Source organism: Penicillium oxalicum, chromosome I (assembly GCF_001723175.1).
Source record: "Penicillium oxalicum strain HP7-1 chromosome I, whole genome shotgun sequence".
In the NCBI taxonomy this organism is placed as follows: Eukaryota; Fungi; Ascomycota; class Eurotiomycetes; order Eurotiales; family Aspergillaceae; genus Penicillium; species Penicillium oxalicum.
Window position 1 is genome coordinate 4,785,768 of NC_064650.1, and position 17,276 is coordinate 4,803,043.

Sequence of the window (17,276 nt, forward strand, 5' to 3'; positions counted from 1 at the left end):
AATCTTCATCGGGTCACAACAAGATGCGTCCGACTCTCTCGACTCAATCAGCTTCACCAAAAAAAAGGTACCCTCCATGCGGAGGTGTCATCAGGACTCCTCTTGCAGAGGCCACAAATTCGCACTGGGCTCCCTCCATGACCGAGGTTGCTCCGAATGGCACCGGCGATGGCGCCGCTCTCCAACCAGAAACCCTTCCTTCTTCACTGACGGCAGGGACAGCACCTTTGGTGTTCGCTCAACCACTGTCACCGGTCCAGTGATGCGCTGAGATGGCACCCAACCCGAGACAAACCTTTCCTCGTCCCCCACCTTCCGAGTGGTTGGCATAACGAACAGCGACCGCGATTTATCCAGCGGCGGGCGACGGATCAGCCGGCGCAATACGCCCCGGTGACCGGATCTCTGCGATTTGATCGTGGTAGGCGACACCAACAGATCCTCACCTCGATCTCTCGAAAATGGTCGGTTCCATAGACGGTAGATTCGGGGCGGCTGCATTCGCGTAATCCCCGCCATTTCCGCATCGTCGTCGCCTTCATCTCCCTCGCGGACACCATATTCCGGCAAAGGTGGAAATGCCGTCGTCAGCCATGGAGAGATCGTCTCCCCGCTAAGTGCGAGGTTGCTCGCGCACAGTTGAGGATTACATGATGCACGTGCGCATGTCTCTGAGCCACAATGAGGCCAAGAATGATGTCGCCTGTGGTGCCGAATGAGGGACATGACGATCGAAGATGTGGGTGGTTGTCTTTTAGTCCCTCCGCTTGTATGGATGGGTGGAGAGAATCGGCAGCAGGCAAAATGGGCTTTTAGTCGATTATGCTTGGGGGTACATTGTTGTTTTGATCCGGGCTTTAAACTGAATGTCGATGCTTAGCGGCTCAACCGCTGCATGGAAGAAGGGAAATATTTCAAGACTCTGGCCTGAGTAAGAGAGGCGCTGCAATATATCCCTCGATCTCATGCTTATTTCTTGAGTTTCCATGGGGCTTGGGCGTCATAATGGCAGGTGACTGAGTGGTAGTCATTCGAGGTACCGAGGGGGGGGAGGTGACTACGCAGCATGAGTGGTAGGATGTTGCTCAGCTTGTTAGCTAGAGGACACATGTCCACCTGCTCTGATGTACTTTGTCAGGTGTGTGGACCTCTTGAGCCCGGTCGATAACCAGGCAGATGCAAACAATAAGGAAGCGGGTACCTGCCTTGTTGGACGCAGCAGGTGAACAAGATGGCTTCGCCATGATCTCTCGAGACACTCGGCCCGTGGAGAGGGCTTTCTGTGTGCACGGCGAACCTGACGTGCCTTTGAGATCAGCTCATTTGAGATGCTGGAAGCTGTTTGGCTGAAACCTAGTCATGTGCCTCTGGGTTTCCCGTTTTCGCCATTCATTAGTGCTCAAATTGGTGCCCCGTGACCGGATGATAATCAGGGCAGTCATCGGAGGATTCGTTCATATGATTTCTCGACATAACCCACGCCCAGTACGATGACTCCGATCTGTAGAATGTTTTCAAAGATAGGAGCACAGTGGGTTGTTCGTTGCCATGAGATGACGCAAATGCAGAACGGAGGCCCTGTTCGCATGTACTTTCGCCATGGTGCTGGATGCACAGTCTGCCGCGAGACAAACATTTGAATCTATTCCGTCAAGGAGAACGTAACAAACTCAACAGAGTATCTGCACTGCAATGTTACTTTGGATGTTACCCGACGTGCAGTGTGGCATCCTGGTCTTGGTATCACACCCCCTCCTCTAGACTACACGCCCAACCGTCTGTCGCCGGCGGAACGGATGTGGTATGACCTTTCGATCGGGTCATATACGCAAAACTCTCTGAGTTACTCATCCACCACCAAGTGGTCGAGCAGTAACTCGATCATCTCATCTTCCTTGGTCTAGTGGTCATGATTTCCGCTTGTCATTAACACCGATAAGCGCGGGAGACCGGGGTTCGATTCCCCGAGGGAGAGTTTCTTTTTGCATTCCATGATTTTGATGGCGAACACACAGCACTTGGCCACGAAGGGAGACGATCGCCTGGTTTGTTTGTTTTTCCCCGCTGCTCTGTTTCCTAGGTGAGAGGACGGGAGACAGAGTCGCTGAACATCGGATAACTCGAATACACTGGTGCCTCTCTCAGAGGCACCTGGGCCAGTACATCAATTTCAGTGGTACCGGTTTGAAGACCAAGACACTACTGTGTCGCCTACGGCACTTTGAGAGGGTATGAATTGATTTGAGTAATCGTTGCCCTCAATAGAGATCAACTACCATCAGGAAAGTCCCACAGGCCGTCAAGACCCTCTATGATCATGGTCCAGATGATCTCGACATGCGTACCTTGTGTTCGTCGAGTATATCCACCATTGGACACCTGAGGCAGACGGCAAGTGGAGCCTATCCGCGGGTCCGACACGAGCCATCTCCAATCAACACGCGCAGCTGAAATAGAACTATAATACTTCCCGTCCATCTTCTCCCCTTTCCCCCTAAGGCGCAAAATTCTCCGACAACCCTCCTCTTCTTTCTCCTTCTCCTCCAAGGCTGGCCCTCAAAGCCGGATTTTCGACGTCCATGTCCATTCACCAAGATATATAAGGACCCCATTTCATACGGCAACCAAAAACCCGGTCCCGAAAATGGCCTCCTCCGCCTCCTTTACCCTGGACCTCCCAACAGTCCTATGCCTCGCATTCTGTCTCTCCTTCATGCCAATCGCCTACCTGCTCAGCAAAGCTCTCATCCCATCCACCCACACCCGCAATCGGATCCTCTTCTTCTGGCACACCTACGACGCCCTCACCCACTTCTTCATCGAGGGCTCCTTCCTCTACGAATGTTTCTTCAGCTACGTCCCCCTGCCCAAGGGCGTTCTCAGCTCCAGACCACACTTTCTCAATCGCATCGATCGCGTCTACGGCGCTGCGCACGGCTCGGGTCCCAGCGCACGCCTGTGGCAGGAATACGCAAAGGCGGATGCCCGCTGGGCCACGGCCGACGTCACGGTGGTCTCGTTGGAGCTGTTGACCGTGTTTCTGGGCGGGCCGGCCGCATTGTATGTGTGCTACTTGCTGGTGCGGGCGTCGAATGAGAAGCTGGGTGCGAGGGTGCGAGGAAGTGCCAAGGCGACTTTGTGGTTTGTTGCGACGGCGTTGGCAACGGCTGAGTTATATGGGGGGTTTATGACGTTTGCGCCGGAGTGGTTGACGGGTAGTTTGCAGTTGGCGACGGAGGATCCGGTGTATTTGTGGTTGTATTTGTTCTTTTTCAATACGCTGTGGGTGTTTGTTCCACTGTGGGTTTTGTGGGAGGCGAGCAAGGAGCTACAGGCTGCTTTTGTGACGCGGGAGGTGGTTGTGGCTGGGCAGAAGGGCAAATAAGGTCGGCTCTGTTGCGAAAAAAAAATTGATTTGCGTGACTTGTACATAATATACTTGAGAAATCACAAAAAAAGACAAAAAAGAAACACCCACCCCCACCCAACAAACACCGCTGGAACATACCCAGTTTGAATATTGTCGGGTGTCACATCAATCTGTTGAGCTTGTTGAAAGGGGAGCAGGACAGAAAAGATGAAATACACATAATTCATATCTCAATTCGAGTTCTCGTAGATGAAAAGTACCGGGTCGGGTCGGGTCGCACGCTGGGCTGGATGAACAGATGATCAAGGAGAAAGACGATGATGCGGATGCTGGAAAAAAAAAAGGTAAACCCCAAGAGAAATCAGGAGAAGGGTAGGGTCTCTCCACAAACAGCGACCCAGAAAGAATGCCATGAGACTCTCATCGAAACAAGAAATGGCTTTGACAGAAGCATACCTGTGGACAGAAAGACACGCGCAAGAAAAAAAATATTCGAGCAGATGCGGGGGCAGGATGAAACAACAAAGAGGGTCTTCAGATAGATCAATCCTGCACAACGTCAAGAAAGAACCTAGATCAAAAATCACTTTTCAGTCTCAGCCTTTCATTCGATCCTTCACCCAAAACCAACGGTACATCATCCTCCAGTTGGCAGCCTCGTCTTCAACATAGTCACCTACTAATTCCGCGGTTTCATTCACCTCGCCCGCAACCTGGGATACTGCCGAGGAAGGGTCCAGTCCTGGCGCTTCTTTGGCGGCAGCAGCCATCGTGGCTGGATCGGAGGTCATATCCACGGCGACACCTCCAGACTGGGTCTTGAGAGCGTCCTCCGCCCCTTCGCGTGTCTGTTCCGCATACTCGCGGGCGCCCTCGCGAACAATCTCGCCATATTCTTCGGCTTGTTCACGAGCACGGGCAAGGAGCTCTTCGGGAGAAGGATACCGGCGCGCCACGATCAGCAAAAGGTAGTAGAATTTGACAATAGACGCGTAGATTGCATCCTTGGCCAGCATGGTGAATCCGTGGGAGAAGAATGATTTCAAGACCTCGCCGGGCAGACCAGCATACAATGCTGAAATGCCTTCTTTTTGGTAGATCGTCGCGACGGCGGAGAAAATCTTGGGAGTGAATGCGGCCAAGATCGCATCCGAACCCGAGCCTTGCGAGGCGGCCTTTTGGGAGTTCCCGAGCGCCTGCGCCCGGGTCTTGGCCAAGGAGAATGGATAGGTGATGGAAGAAGCGGTCGATTTGCTCAGGGCGGCAATGAGGAAGGTCACCGCCGGCGACGGTCGTTGACGCCGCGCCTTTGGAATGAGGGCAGTTTTCAGCGCCTCGTTCAAAAAGAAGGTAATGGACGGATTGAGCGTCAGCACCAAAGCTGCCGAATATCCTGACCAGAACCCACTCAGGCCCTTTTCGGCCCGAATCTGGGCGGCAATGTCTGCGGTGCTGGGCTCCTTCTCGCCCTTTTTACTCTTTCGCGCGGCGGTTTGTTTACGGGTGACGATGTTGCTCAGCGGAGTGGTGAAGAGCTTTGAGAACGCTCCGGCAAGCATGCCCACCGCAAGTTCATCCCAGATGGGGAGCATGACGTTTTGCTCTTGGCCGCCCGGGCTGGTCCCACGCGGGCGACGATGCGCTTTTGCCGAAGGATATTGTAGGCGAGAAAGAACAGAAACGAATCCGTGACCGATTTGCAGGTATCCTGAGCCAATCCTGGATAAAACCCTGCGAGGCCATACTGCTCGTAGATTTTCTTCGCGGCATCGATGATGTCCTTATACTCGGGCTCCCCAGAGGAATCCTTGTCCGATGGATCTTTCTTCTCCTGTGTCTGAAGACGAGCAACAATCACGTTGAGTGGGTAAACGATCACGTTTGCAATCGCAGAACCAAAAGCGCCCGCGACCGCGTTACCAAGCACCGGCAGTGATGGCCCTCGAAGAGCAGAAGTCTTCCAGTCCTCCTTTGGATCGCGTTGTTCGTAGCGGAAGGAGGGATGGAAAGCATCCTGTAGGTGCAGTCACCTTGTGAGCGAAGAGTCTCTGTTGAAGACTAAATAAGTACAGAAGAGCCGACATACCAATTCGGACTCGTAGGTGACTTTGTATTCAGCCATGATAATTTTTTTTTTTTGCGGGGAGGGGTGGGACCCTCTCAAAGTGGCCGTTTTATTCAATCTCGAATGATACTTACTCCAGGAGGGTCAAAGAAGAGATTCGACTGCTTCTGTATCCAGGGATCGAATGGGTGGTGAGGTTCTTGGAGTTTACTTCTGAGGAGGCACTTGGGAAAGCCGGTTTGAGAGGGATGGAGTATGCCGCAGAAGAAGCCGATTAAGCGACGGAGACGACTGCAAAGACGCTCTGCCGAACGTGACAATTGCAGGGAGCTCGGTGACGGCCGAGGTCCACGCTGGGATTACATCATGCCGATCATGTGGGCGTGGACCGTGAGCCGACGGGGAACTCAGTGGACGCTGAGTCTAGAGCGGATCAGGTAAGCTGGTCCGTTCATGATGCCGGGCACAGGCGGTCCTCGTCAGGCAACAAGGCATCAACGAATCATCGACAAGCCGGAGGTGAGTGGAACACACCGGCTGTGCGTACGAGAGGACTACGGATTCGAGCATCGAGAGCCTGCACCAAGCAAACCCTCGTACCAAGAGCTCATTAGATGGAAAGTGAGGTAGGCCTCATCCAGCGGGCAGCGTCATGATCATGAAAGATCGAAATTCCTTATTAAAAGGACAGATGTGACCAGGGTAACAGCTCGGGTCGAGGTTTGGCTTCCTGGCTCGTTCTAAGCCACTGTTTCACAGATCTGCCTGGAGATGAAATCGAGGTAGTATCCAAAAAAAAAAACCAGTGAAATATTCATTGAGGTAGAAAAAAGAATTTTAAAAGAAAATGAAAAGAGGGATATGGCTAAAGCCATCTCGGCTGCGTGGATCAAAGTACCGCAAATTGAGGTTGCCCTCAACTATATTGATCGAGGACCCCCGATCACCGAGTGCCTGTTCAATACCCCGGGGAAAGGCCTGGCAGGCCCATGACTCAATGACTTTCCGAGAGGATCGTCTGAGCCGTCCAAGAGGGGCGAAAAAGGTTGAGACCAGAAGATTCAAAAAATCAAAAATCAAAAACAAGCAGAAAACATCAGAACACCACGAGGTTCAGCAATCAAAAAAGTCCATCACACCGTTAAGCATTAAAATCGGAGACTCAGAAAGCGGATCTTCAAAGAGGTACGCGGTCCTCTTGGATCCAAGCGGCTCGGCACGTCGAAGACCATGCTGATTTAACCACCGAAACCGTACAGAGTGCGGCCCTGGCGCTTGAGCGCGTAGACGACGTCCAAGGAGGTCACGGTCTTGCGCTTCGCATGCTCAGTGTACGTGACAGCGTCACGAATGACCGACTCGAGGAAGGACTTGAGAACACCGCGAGTCTCCTCGTAAATCATTGCAGAGATACGCTTGACACCACCACGGCGTGCGAGACGACGGATGGCGGGCTTGGTGATACCCTGAATGTTGTCACGCAGAATCTTGCGGTGACGCTTAGCACCACCCTTGCCAAGACCCTTGCCGCCCTTGCCACCTGGATAGAAAGTCTGTCAGTAATCACTCGGATGGTGGATCTGGATTTCCAGCGACGATGAGGTGTTGCGTGAGCCGGTCGACGGGACAGGACCAATCTCACTACGACTGCAGGAAGAGTTGGAGAGCCGGGATGGGGGAGCCGCCCAGTCACGTGCCTCCAGGGGCCTCATCATCTCTCATCATCTCCACGGCACCCGCGACGCCAACGCGCGACCATCGCGTCTGTCCAGTGATAGAGTAATCGCCCGAAAGAAATGATACTACTTACGTCCAGACATGATTGATCAAGTACGAGAGTTGATAAATTGGAATAAGATTTTGATGAAAATGATACAGCGTGGGGGCGGTGACCAGCTGATATCAAGTCAATGGGATGCTGTGGATAGGGTCGGGAGGCCTTTGAATGATGAAGAAGGGAAAAAAAAGATCAGTCAGCGACCGACGGAGGATTTAAATACATCTTACCATCAAATTACGCGTGACTTTAGGCTCGGAATGGGGAGGGGGGGGAATTAAACGAAGGCTCTGTCATCGGGTGTAATTAGGTAAGCCATCGATCAATGAGAGCGCCGGACCTCTTTCTGCCCGGGAAGGATGGAAAATTCCATTTCGCAATACGGTGGTAAATGGACAGGCGGCGTGGGAAGTAAAACACCGTTATGAAAGACAGGATTTGAGCATCTCGTGTTGGGTTCGGCAGCTGCCCGCTTTCTCCATGCAGCCAGATTTGATCGGGTGGAAGGTCATGTGATGATAAGCCGGTGCCGATAACCAGCAGCCACTCCCGTTGCTTTTCGCCTGGCGGGGACCGCCCTTGCGAGTCGAGACTCGAGGCAGCACTTTTGCTGAGGTGGTTCGGTGGGGTCGATGCTCTTGCGTGGGCCCCCAGTGGAACGTGGAGAAGAGACGGAAGACCAAGGTGAATGGCCTCAGGCAACACTACCCAAATTCGCCAGACAACCTTCCTCGTGCACCCATTGATTGCACAAATTCGTCAAAGTCAAAGAGTGTACCCGAAGGAGGCTCTGGAGAAACCTCATCCTTCTTGATTTGACTTGGTTCAATCGATCGAAAACATGAAGGAGATATTCTCGCAGCCAAAGGGATACTTGCGGTTCATGGTCATCTCCCACCATTTTTGCACATAGATCTATTCAACATTGTGGATTTGCATGGACGCTCGGTCAGGGCTGGTTCTTGATCTTACGAGCTTCACAGCGCATACAGCTCATTACAGGCTAGACTGGAGACTACTACACCGAGAGGCCCGAGGGGGACCGACGGACCCCTCCCCTCCTCCCATGGTCACGACTCGAGGTTGCGTTATTTATACGTTCATTTGTGTGTTTCTTTGTCTAGACTAGGCTACTCCTGCGCAGCTAAAGTCAGGTCCAAAGCGAGTAAGACCTCTCATGCGAATCCATCGCGTTGCATTCAATCCGTGAAACCATTGATCAACCAGACCATAACACTGCAAAAGAAAAAGAGAAAAAAAAAAGCCAACAACAAAATGGGAATTAGTGGAAACATGGACATATGAAGAGAACAGACGAGAGAAACTGAACAAGACCCAAGGATCCAAGATAGAAATCCTCCGAAACGCCATGCAAGGCTGGAAGACAGCCGGGAAGAGACACCAAAGACGGGAAACGAAGAACAAAAAAAAGGCAAATAACGGACCCAGACGATGAAAATGTCGGTTGAACCGACGACAGTATGCAACTTTGAGCAGAGGCAGGCCCAACAAACTAATAGTAAACTTTTGGGCAGAAAAGGGTCCCGCCACATAGCAGGAACAAGAATCGAAAAAGCCTCTGGAGACGGAACGAGGAAAAAGCGGAGGAGAAGGGGGGCATTTCAGTGGGTGGAACAATTACCAAAGAGTAACAGGCGGATAAAGTTCGTATCGTCATCATGGCTATTTCAGACCGATGGAGGAAGAGGAGATAAGGGGATGCATCATGTAAAGGAGAATGCAGTGCAGACCCGATCACTCCAGCTCAGTGCTCCCGCCCGGACTCATCCTGTTTAGCAAGGCCATATGCTTCTAGTGACGTGCTAGTACGACGTGCGACCGGTGGAGGAGCCCCGCGGTTTATGGTACATCGCGAGAGCTCGATCCGGGTCACTCATAGCACTCAGACAAAAGCCACCTTTGGTGATGGGCATGCCGGACAAGAAGATGTTCAAGCAGCGAGAGGGCTAGAGATCAATGGGCGCCCACGCCCACGCCCATGCCCACGTAGGGTGCATAGGTAGAGCTGTCGGCGAATGATGGAAAGACAAGCGATTCGGGCATTTCCAGAAAGGAAACGTCATGGCCCCTTAAGAGTACGAGTTTCGCGTCAACAATGATCGGTGGGGAGAGAATGACCGGCCGACAATAAACATGGGGGCAAGACTCAGGGCCGGTCGCCAAGGTTCTAACTGTGTCACTCACCCTCGAATGACTGGCGATGACTGAGGGTCTTTCATGAAACCATTTTGCAGTGTCTTGTGGTGATAAGGGTAGCGAAAATTCATTGATGGAGAGGTGCTTCGAGAAATTCGAGGGCTTCCCGGGCTAGAGTGAAAGGAGGCGGAGCGACCCTCAGAGTGAGATCCGTCAGACGACATGCTCGGCTCACGTGCAGGCAAGGAGCGAGGAGAAAGAGGGGGAGAAGGGGCCGCAGTGGTGAGCAGTCTGGACTTCTCATCCTCTTTAAGAGTCAAGGTGAAATTGCCGAAACTGGGCGGTTTCTCAGGGGTCGATGAGTCGGAGGCGGATCCATACTGTGGAAGACGGAGTCAGTTAAGGGGATGGATTTGCCAGGAGCGTCGGACCCATCACTTACGAAGCAGTATTTATCCACCAGCTCTTTGTACGACGAGGACTCGTGGCATGGTTTGCTAGAGACCAGTGAGGAAGGCTTCAGGTCCCCTGGGCGGGCATCGTCTCTCACAGGAGAAATCCGACCCGGCTTCACATCCAGCTCTGTTTCCCCCGATCTGGCCTTGGGTGCCTCCGTGGGCTGAGAGGATCGGGCACGGGCAGTGAGGGTGGTGCGGTCGACAGGCGTCTTGGTTCGCATCGCCGCGGTCAGCGAAGCTCCAAAATCATATCGATTGCCGAATGCTTGCGGGTGGGGCTTCTCGCGGCGCTTTGGTGGGCCGACCGTGTCGATGTCGTTTGTGGCGCTGCGGCTCAAGATGGGTCCGGCCTTGGAGTTGAACGAGTTGCCGAAAGACGCACTCTTACCCACCTCGGGAAAGTCGTCGAACGAGGGGGGCATGGACTGCTGCCGATTGCTCGAGGTGGATCCGGTGAAGGTGCGACTGCGAGGAAGAGCTGGGCGGCTAGGGGTCGCAGCCTTGCTCGGGGCAGTCTTGGGTACCTTGACAAAGTCGACCTGGTAGTTCTTGTTTTGGTTGTTGTCCCAATGCTCCTGGCCGTCGACATTGTAGCGAATACAGACGAACATGGTCTTGCTCTCCAGGTTAGCCTGGTCGTCAAGCTTGATGTCAAAAGTGAATCGGTCATATCCATCGTGAGCATGCTTGCGACGAATGTCATTATTGTACACAGCAGTGACCTCGGACACAGTTCGCCAGTAATCGAAAGTGAAGCGGGCAGCCACATGCTTGTGGAAAGCCAAGTTGGCCACGGAGACTGAGCCAATCAGACTCTTCTTGTCGAACGAGAGGCATAGCCGGTCTAGGCGGACTGCATGAGTGGCTTGGTGGGGCGCATCGGTATCCTTCGGGAAGTTCGAAAGCCGGAGCTCCCACTCCCACGAAGAACCGGACTTGTCGGCATCGTGTCCGAACGGGAATTCTGATTCGCCGTCGTGGCTATCGACCGGAGAGGTTTCAGCGCTGACAGCCAAAGGGCGGTCCAATTGCAGAAAGTGCCGAATATGCTCCAACTGAGAATCAAAGTGCACCGCCTTGGCATAATTGGGGGTACCGGGCATGCTCGAGGGTCGTCGACGAGCGGTGGCGGGCCGGAGAGCAGGACGGACCAGCTCTCCCGACTTCTTTCGTACCATGGGTGGTTTTGGAGCCGCCTCGGCATCGCTGTCGTCCGGCGAGCTAGTCAATGCCTGTTCTCTCTTCAACTCCACTGCAGATTCCGTAGAGGATCGCGAGTGAGAAATCTTGCGGTGTTCCTTGGAGAGACGCAAGAACTTGGGCTCGGGTTTCGCCTGAGGAAGTGCAGATGAACTCAGACTGGAGGAGGGCCGAGCCTCGGGACTCGTCTCTTCAGCCGATCTCATCGTGCTCCTCTCGGGGGATGATTCCCTGCGTTGCTCGATGGAGCGCACTGCAGCCTCCAGTTCCTCGAGTTTGATGTCGTCCTTGGAACCGGATGACTCCTCATCACTCGAGTTGCTCACAGACTCGGGAGGGGAAATGACGGCTCCGGGGGGAATGATGGCATTGTTGAGAGGTGGTGGAGACTGGCGGAGGCTAGCGTGTGGATCGAGGGTGGGGTGAGAGTGGGTTGACGAGTCGGTGGAGGATGGGCTGTTGGATTTGGAGATGGATGGGCTGCGTCGATGCCGGCGGACGTAGGCGGTAGAGGAGTAGTTGCGGGAGTTTTGAGATCGGTGGTTGGCAGGCCGCGCCGCGCTTGATCGTTCAGTACGAGGCCCCGGGGAGGCTTCCGTGTATTCGATGTGCTGCGCGGCGGGCAACGTCTTTGCAGGTGCAGTGTATGGCATCCGGCCGACTTGTGTGTCTCAACACAAGAGACTGGACAAAGAGACAAAGCAAAGAACAGAACAGCTGCAGTGTTCAGCAAGCTCAGTGCAAATGCAGAGAGATTCTGGATCCGAGGGGATTTCAGGTTAGCTCTGGCCTTCCTTTAATTGAATCGGGCTGTGGCGAGTGAGGCGAGGAGGAAGAAAAAACAGGCAGGGTTGAGAAACCGACAGGCAGGCAAAGACGGCATCACCATGCATTAGACAGAGCACACTGACTGGGTGAGGGTCATTGGGGTGAAACTTCTCTGGCCGTTGTAGGATAGGTGCAGATGGTGGCACCTCAGAGAGAGCGAGAGGGTCAAGTGCACCACCAGTGAGGAGAGCAGGTGGAAAAGAGCAACAGGTATCACAACACAAGTGACACGGAGGAGATGAAGGAGGAAACCGGTCCAAAAGACAATTGAGGTGACAGGTGAGGATGGCAGGAGGATTGAAAATCGCTGGAGTGGAGAGCTGGTGGACAGACGAAGGTGGTGTAGGTTTAAAGCGGTTGAAGGGGGAGGGGGAAAAGAAAAGAAAAAGAGAGCTTATCAAGCCTACCGTTGAATGGACATCCAGCAGTCGCGAGGGAGTGGGGTGTGGCGATGGTTCTGGGCGCGATGGCGGAGATGGCGATTGCTATCAAAGGTGGGCCGACTGCCAGTCGGGTAACATCCAACTCCGAACGTGTGAACCGAAATGTGGGAAGGTGACCAGGGAAGAAAAAAAAATTGCGCAAATCCCAACAAAACTAAAAAGCAACCCAGATGCACAGCAGAAGAACCCAAGAGACTGTCCTGGTGTACTCAAGGTACCTCCCAAAAATAAAATGGATGTCGAAGAGGGCGAGTGCGAAGGAAGAGAGCGAGAATAAAAAAAAAGGGAATAAAAAAAAGTCTAATACAAGGTCCGGGATAACCGCCGGGAGTGGTCGAGAGGACGGGATGGGATGATTCCGATCGAGGATCACCTCACTTTGTACCTCGAAAGTATCTCCGAAGTCGTGCAGTGGGGAGGCAAACTGAGTGAACAAGCCTGCGCCCGCTTGGACCTTCTGAGTCCCAGAGTAATGAGACCAGGGGCAGAATGTTGTCGATGGTTCCGGGTCTCCGAATTTGTCGACAATTGCCGCGATGGATCGTGGGCCGGATGGAGGAGAAAAGAGAGAGAGAGAAAGAGGAGTGAAGGAGGAGGGAGGGTAGAAGAGATGGGGGAGAGGAAGTAAGCAGGGACTGAGAGACTCGAAAGGGAAAAAAAAGGGAGATTTCACGTCGAGATAGCGCACGATGCGATACGAGCAGGGAATTATAGAAACTGGATAGCTTCTCTTGGAGCAGGGAATCTAGAATGATGGGAACTGGGAACTATCATATTTTAATATTGATGACTTAATTGAGTTGTACGAGAACCTGACAAAAGTGGAAAACGGAAAAGCTAAAAAGAAAAAAAATGGAAGAGGGAAAAAAAAATGAAAAATGAAAAAATAAGAAAGGCAGGGAAGATAATGAAGCACTTGGAAGAAAAAAAAAAAAAAAGCAACCAGAGAGAGACAGAGTGAGTGTAAGAGAGAGAGTGTGTGAAAAAAGAAAAGCGCAAGAGGAAGGGAGACAAGAAGAGTGGGGCACGATAAATAAAGACGGCATCGCAAGCGCCCATTGGCGAGAACCGGACGAGACCAGCCCTGGTGGCTCTCGACTAGACTCGCTCCATACTCCAGGTGAGAGACCAGCGTCAGTGCGTTGCCGGAGAGAGCAGAGGGGCTGTGGCTGTAAGCAAGCCTTGAGTCGCTTGGGTCGTTAGGGCCACGTCCAGTGGGTCGGGTCTGGACACCGAGTCACTGCGACCTTTGGCGCTTGGATACTGAATCATACGGCGTATAGATGGTATCGAGGATCGACTCATCGAGCCCAGTCCGACCGTCCAGGATGTGTCGGAACGGTGAAGGGGCTTCTATCTCTTGCACACACCATGGACACCACTTTGGCGCAGACCCATGACTGCTCTCTTGCAATTGGGGAATTCCACCTGTCTCAAAGACGGTGGTGGGAGGATGACCTGCATCTCCGGGGGCAGCCACCGAACAATTGTTGAGCTGAGAGTTATCGAAGGTGGAGTTGCTGCGACGCGCGACACCATTACGGGTGTTGGGGCTTCTGAAGCGTGTATCAGACCCTGCTGTTCTCCGCCCGCAAGGTTCAACTGTACAAGGCACGACACGTCGGACGACTCGGGTTTAGTGCCAAAGTAGTCATCCTTAGATGCGGTGTTAGCTACCAGGGAGTACATATACCACATCTGGTCATCTTGGTGCGTCTGGAGTACATCCTTCCGGTATAAGCCGCCGCACCCCACTCATCCTACAGCCTCTGATTCTACTGTAATCCTCCAGACACCGACTTGGGGGCGGGAAGCGCACAGAGCACAGAGAAGACAACGAAAGGAGTGGAAGAGATTTGCAAGGCACTCTTGGTCTGGACGGCGTGTGGCTTCTTTGCACGAGTGGGCTCAAGGATCTTCATTGGCATTGAAGCGCGACGGCCGGGGCCCTGGGAACTACAAGTCAGGTCCTCCTCTTGTCATCCTCCAGTGGTGGGACAGCCACTCTGGTTAAATTCAAAGCCCAACTCAAATGCGGGAGAAGGTCGAATCGTGATGCTTTGCGAGGTGTAGGAGATTTTCTAACCGCTCAGGGGAAATACGATTCAGGGCAATACACAACCCTATTTCATTCAAACACGAGGGCTGGAAAAAAAAGGAAAAGAAATAGAAATAGAAAAACACCAGATTGCTGTACACACTTCTTCAGCATCGGCTCACCAACATTCCACCGACGACGCCATCCCACTCAGAATGGAGACGCCATGCAGCCCAGTCGTTCGGAGGCCTCCATCGTGCTCCGCCCACACGGGACGCTAAGGCTACTTTCATCTACTTGGAGTTTCCCTGTTTTTGATTCAATAACTGACGTCCTGCAGATGTATCACTCCATAGATCCGAATCTCCTTCCCCCTTCCAAGTTCACCGATGGTGATCCTCTCTGGGTTTGAAACCTCCCCCGGATTCACCGGGCTGTCAAGACCCAATGGCGAATACCTTGGAGAATTATAGATCCCACTGCCGCATACAACCCGTGAATGGATTCATATTCGGGATCTGTTCCTGAAAGGTGAGCCTTTCTCAACGGCACTCGTAGTGATCTTACGCCTCATGTCCGGGATAAAACTCGATCAGTGAGTTTTCCAGGGACCGCACGAACCAATGTCCTGTCGTCGACCGTCTCTTATCAGTGTTGAATATGTGGTGGCCTCTGCTGGCATCGAGGCCCGAGTTCCGTCCAGGTCGTCTCCATTGGCTCGGTCGACACTTGGCGACCAAGGCAGCACCCGCAGAAACTTCCCTGCAGAGACTGGCACGATGGATTGTGAAACAGCCTCTCTCTTTGTCCCCGGACGATAGGAAGTAGCTCCCTCAACGGCGCTATTTCCAAGATGCATGCCGAGAGCAGTAACGGATGGAAGTAGATGCTCCTGGATATACTAGATGGTGGGGGATTCGAGTCTGACCTCCGACACCTACGCGCTCCTTGTGAAGCAGAACCCTTTTACATCTTCTCGCCTCCATCTCTCCGCGCCTCTGTTCTTCCCCTCCCTTCCGGTGTCTCACCTTCTTGCTCCTTCAGATTGCATGACCGTCGGTCTAGCCCCATCAGTGGCAGCACTGACCACATTCGAGTCGTGACAGAACTTTGACCGTGTGCACACGGTGGACTCTCCTCCCGATGCGGTGCGCCTTCTCAGCGCATTACTGACTTTTACCCTTCACGGCCGAGAGGGGGGGGGACAGAGGATGAGATGGGAGAAGAAAAAAAAAGGAAAGAAAAAGGAACTGCAGTCCTTGATTGGAGTGTCGATTGTGAATCGTGGTCGATCGAGCGACTATGGATCGATCCGAACATGAACCCCTCCATCATTCAAAGGGTTAATGTGCGCGGTCAGTCCTGTGTCGCAGGCGGATCTGCACTATTGCCAACTTGCTCTTGCAATCTCCGCTCATTTGCTGTAGCAGGATCGAAACATTCTTGATGTGAATCGTGCATCGCCGTCTTCATGTAAGGGAGGTCTTTCCCCCCCTCTCCAATGTGGAGAGCAACCAACTCGATTGCACAGCTTTCCCCTCCGTCAGTAGCGCTTTGGACGCACAGAGTCACCTCTGTGACTATGAGTGTCTCGGCTTCAAACGAGCATTTGACGATTGCTCTTGGGCCTCCCTAGGGAATCGCGCTGGACTCTGGTATCCCCAGGTACACCGATTTCCTCGAACAAATCTCATAGAGTCAAGGCCCTGAACGACTGGCTATGGATCAGTAGCCTGTGGTCCGAGACTCCTGGACGGTTTGTTCAATGGAGGTCTTCTTGATGGAACCAGCAATCCCAGTCTCCAGTTTCCATGTTGTCTTAGGGTAGGCTCCACACGAATGCCGCAGAACCCGGAGATGCGGGTGGATAGAGGCCGACCGGCCACCCGAGTCCTCTTTCGGGATGAGGACCATTCACGTCCAGCGTGGGAAGCAGCTCGTTCTTTTAACTTTTCTTTGTACTGTGGTTGAACACCCCTTCCACTGGATCGTCTCTCTCTCTCTCTCTCTCTCTCTCTCGCAAGGTCGCCGCGAACGGCGGCTGGGCCTCCTCGATCGCTCCAGTCCATCTGTGATCGGGTGCGAGCATGTGGCTCAGATTCGTAGCCCAAGGATAGCCCTTGAGCTGATAAGAAAGAGCCAATCTCCTGTGGATCGGGTTCCTGGGCCGTGGGGATTATTCAGGTCACCCTTTCCCCCTACGACCACGATGCGAGAATTGGTCGCCGTCCGACACACCCTTGTTCTTTTTTTTTTTCAAATTTCATTTCGAATTTCCTTCTATGCCTCGCACGTTGACACCGCAGCGTTTCTATTGACGCACAGAAGAGGTGGGTCCCCGTCAACTGATAAAGGCACGCACCGAGAGCTCCAGAAGTGGATGACGTCAAGATGCATGGACCAAGCCCGTGAGGCGTCCGTTTCCTTGGTCCCAGTCTGTTTTGGGGGCCTGGCCCCCCCCCTTGAGGTCTTCAACCCCGGTCGCGAACAACATCGCTGATTGTTGATCTATCACTCTGCTGGTCTCTATTCCCCCCCACCCGGACCGCCGTGCGCAGGACACACCAACGGTCCCAACTGCTTCATGCCCTAGACCATCCAGAATCATCACGTCGCAGATTGTGTCTCTAGTCATTCAGAATTCGGAATCGGAATCACCGACCGCTAGACCTTCCTCTCCTCGTCTCCGTCGCCATTGTCTGGGCGATCAATGGGTGATGTGAGCATCCGCGTAATCCGGGCTAGGGCTAGGCTCTTGAGGTGGGTTTAGGGAAGTGGGTTGGCCAAAGGAGGGTTTTTTTTTTTCGATGATTAGATCATCCTTATCCTCTCCTCCATCATCGGAAGAGCGCGCTGGACCCCCATCCAGAGGGGCGCGGGACCCGCTCTGGCTGGATATCTTGTTTGTGGCCGTACCCTGTCGTATGGTGAGGTGGACTC

General features: G+C 53.2%; 7 protein-coding genes and 1 non-coding gene across 8 annotated transcripts; 2 read left to right on the top strand and 6 right to left on the bottom strand.

The window, feature by feature from the left end:
* Positions 1-90: 90 nt before the first annotated feature.
* On the bottom strand, positions 91-726 carry POX_a01575 (uncharacterized protein; the record flags this gene model as incomplete). The annotated part of the gene is made up of 1 exon (XM_050110503.1): positions 91-726. The coding sequence occupies one exon, from the start codon at positions 724-726 to the stop codon at positions 91-93; it is 636 nt and encodes a 211-aa protein (XP_049974271.1).
* A 1,163-nt stretch (positions 727-1,889) lies between these two features.
* On the top strand, positions 1,890-1,975 carry POX_tR022. Its single transcript has one exon. It is a non-coding gene; the product is annotated as a tRNA-Asp (tRNA).
* A 669-nt stretch (positions 1,976-2,644) lies between these two features.
* POX_a01576 (uncharacterized protein) lies at positions 2,645-3,385 on the top strand (the record flags this gene model as incomplete). The annotated part of the gene is made up of 1 exon (XM_050110504.1): positions 2,645-3,385. The coding sequence occupies one exon, from the start codon at positions 2,645-2,647 to the stop codon at positions 3,383-3,385; it is 741 nt and encodes a 246-aa protein (XP_049974272.1).
* A 581-nt stretch (positions 3,386-3,966) lies between these two features.
* POX_a01577 (uncharacterized protein) lies at positions 3,967-5,492 on the bottom strand (the record flags this gene model as incomplete). Its single annotated transcript, XM_050110505.1, has 3 exons — positions 3,967-4,987; positions 5,116-5,384; positions 5,457-5,492. 3 exons carry the CDS (start codon positions 5,490-5,492, stop codon positions 3,967-3,969), a joined length of 1,326 nt encoding a protein of 441 aa, XP_049974273.1.
* A 1,181-nt stretch (positions 5,493-6,673) lies between these two features.
* On the bottom strand, positions 6,674-7,255 carry POX_a01578 (Histone H4.2; the record flags this gene model as incomplete). Its single annotated transcript, XM_050110506.1, has 2 exons — positions 6,674-6,975; positions 7,246-7,255. 2 exons carry the CDS (start codon positions 7,253-7,255, stop codon positions 6,674-6,676), a joined length of 312 nt encoding a protein of 103 aa, XP_049974274.1.
* Positions 7,256-9,186: 1,931 nt separating this feature from the next.
* POX_a01579 (uncharacterized protein) lies at positions 9,187-11,680 on the bottom strand (the record flags this gene model as incomplete). The annotated part of the gene is made up of 3 exons (XM_050110507.1): positions 9,187-9,301; positions 9,418-9,749; positions 9,812-11,680. The coding sequence occupies 3 exons, from the start codon at positions 11,678-11,680 to the stop codon at positions 9,187-9,189; spliced, it is 2,316 nt and encodes a 771-aa protein (XP_049974275.1).
* Positions 11,681-13,535: 1,855 nt separating this feature from the next.
* Positions 13,536-14,226, bottom strand: POX_a01580 (uncharacterized protein; the record flags this gene model as incomplete). The annotated part of the gene is made up of 2 exons (XM_050110508.1): positions 13,536-13,854; positions 14,099-14,226. The coding sequence occupies 2 exons, from the start codon at positions 14,224-14,226 to the stop codon at positions 13,536-13,538; spliced, it is 447 nt and encodes a 148-aa protein (XP_049974276.1).
* Positions 14,227-14,655: 429 nt separating this feature from the next.
* POX_a01581 (uncharacterized protein) lies at positions 14,656-15,195 on the bottom strand (the record flags this gene model as incomplete). The annotated part of the gene is made up of 2 exons (XM_050110509.1): positions 14,656-14,815; positions 14,954-15,195. The coding sequence occupies 2 exons, from the start codon at positions 15,193-15,195 to the stop codon at positions 14,656-14,658; spliced, it is 402 nt and encodes a 133-aa protein (XP_049974277.1).
* Between the last annotated feature and the right edge of the window lie 2,081 nt (positions 15,196-17,276).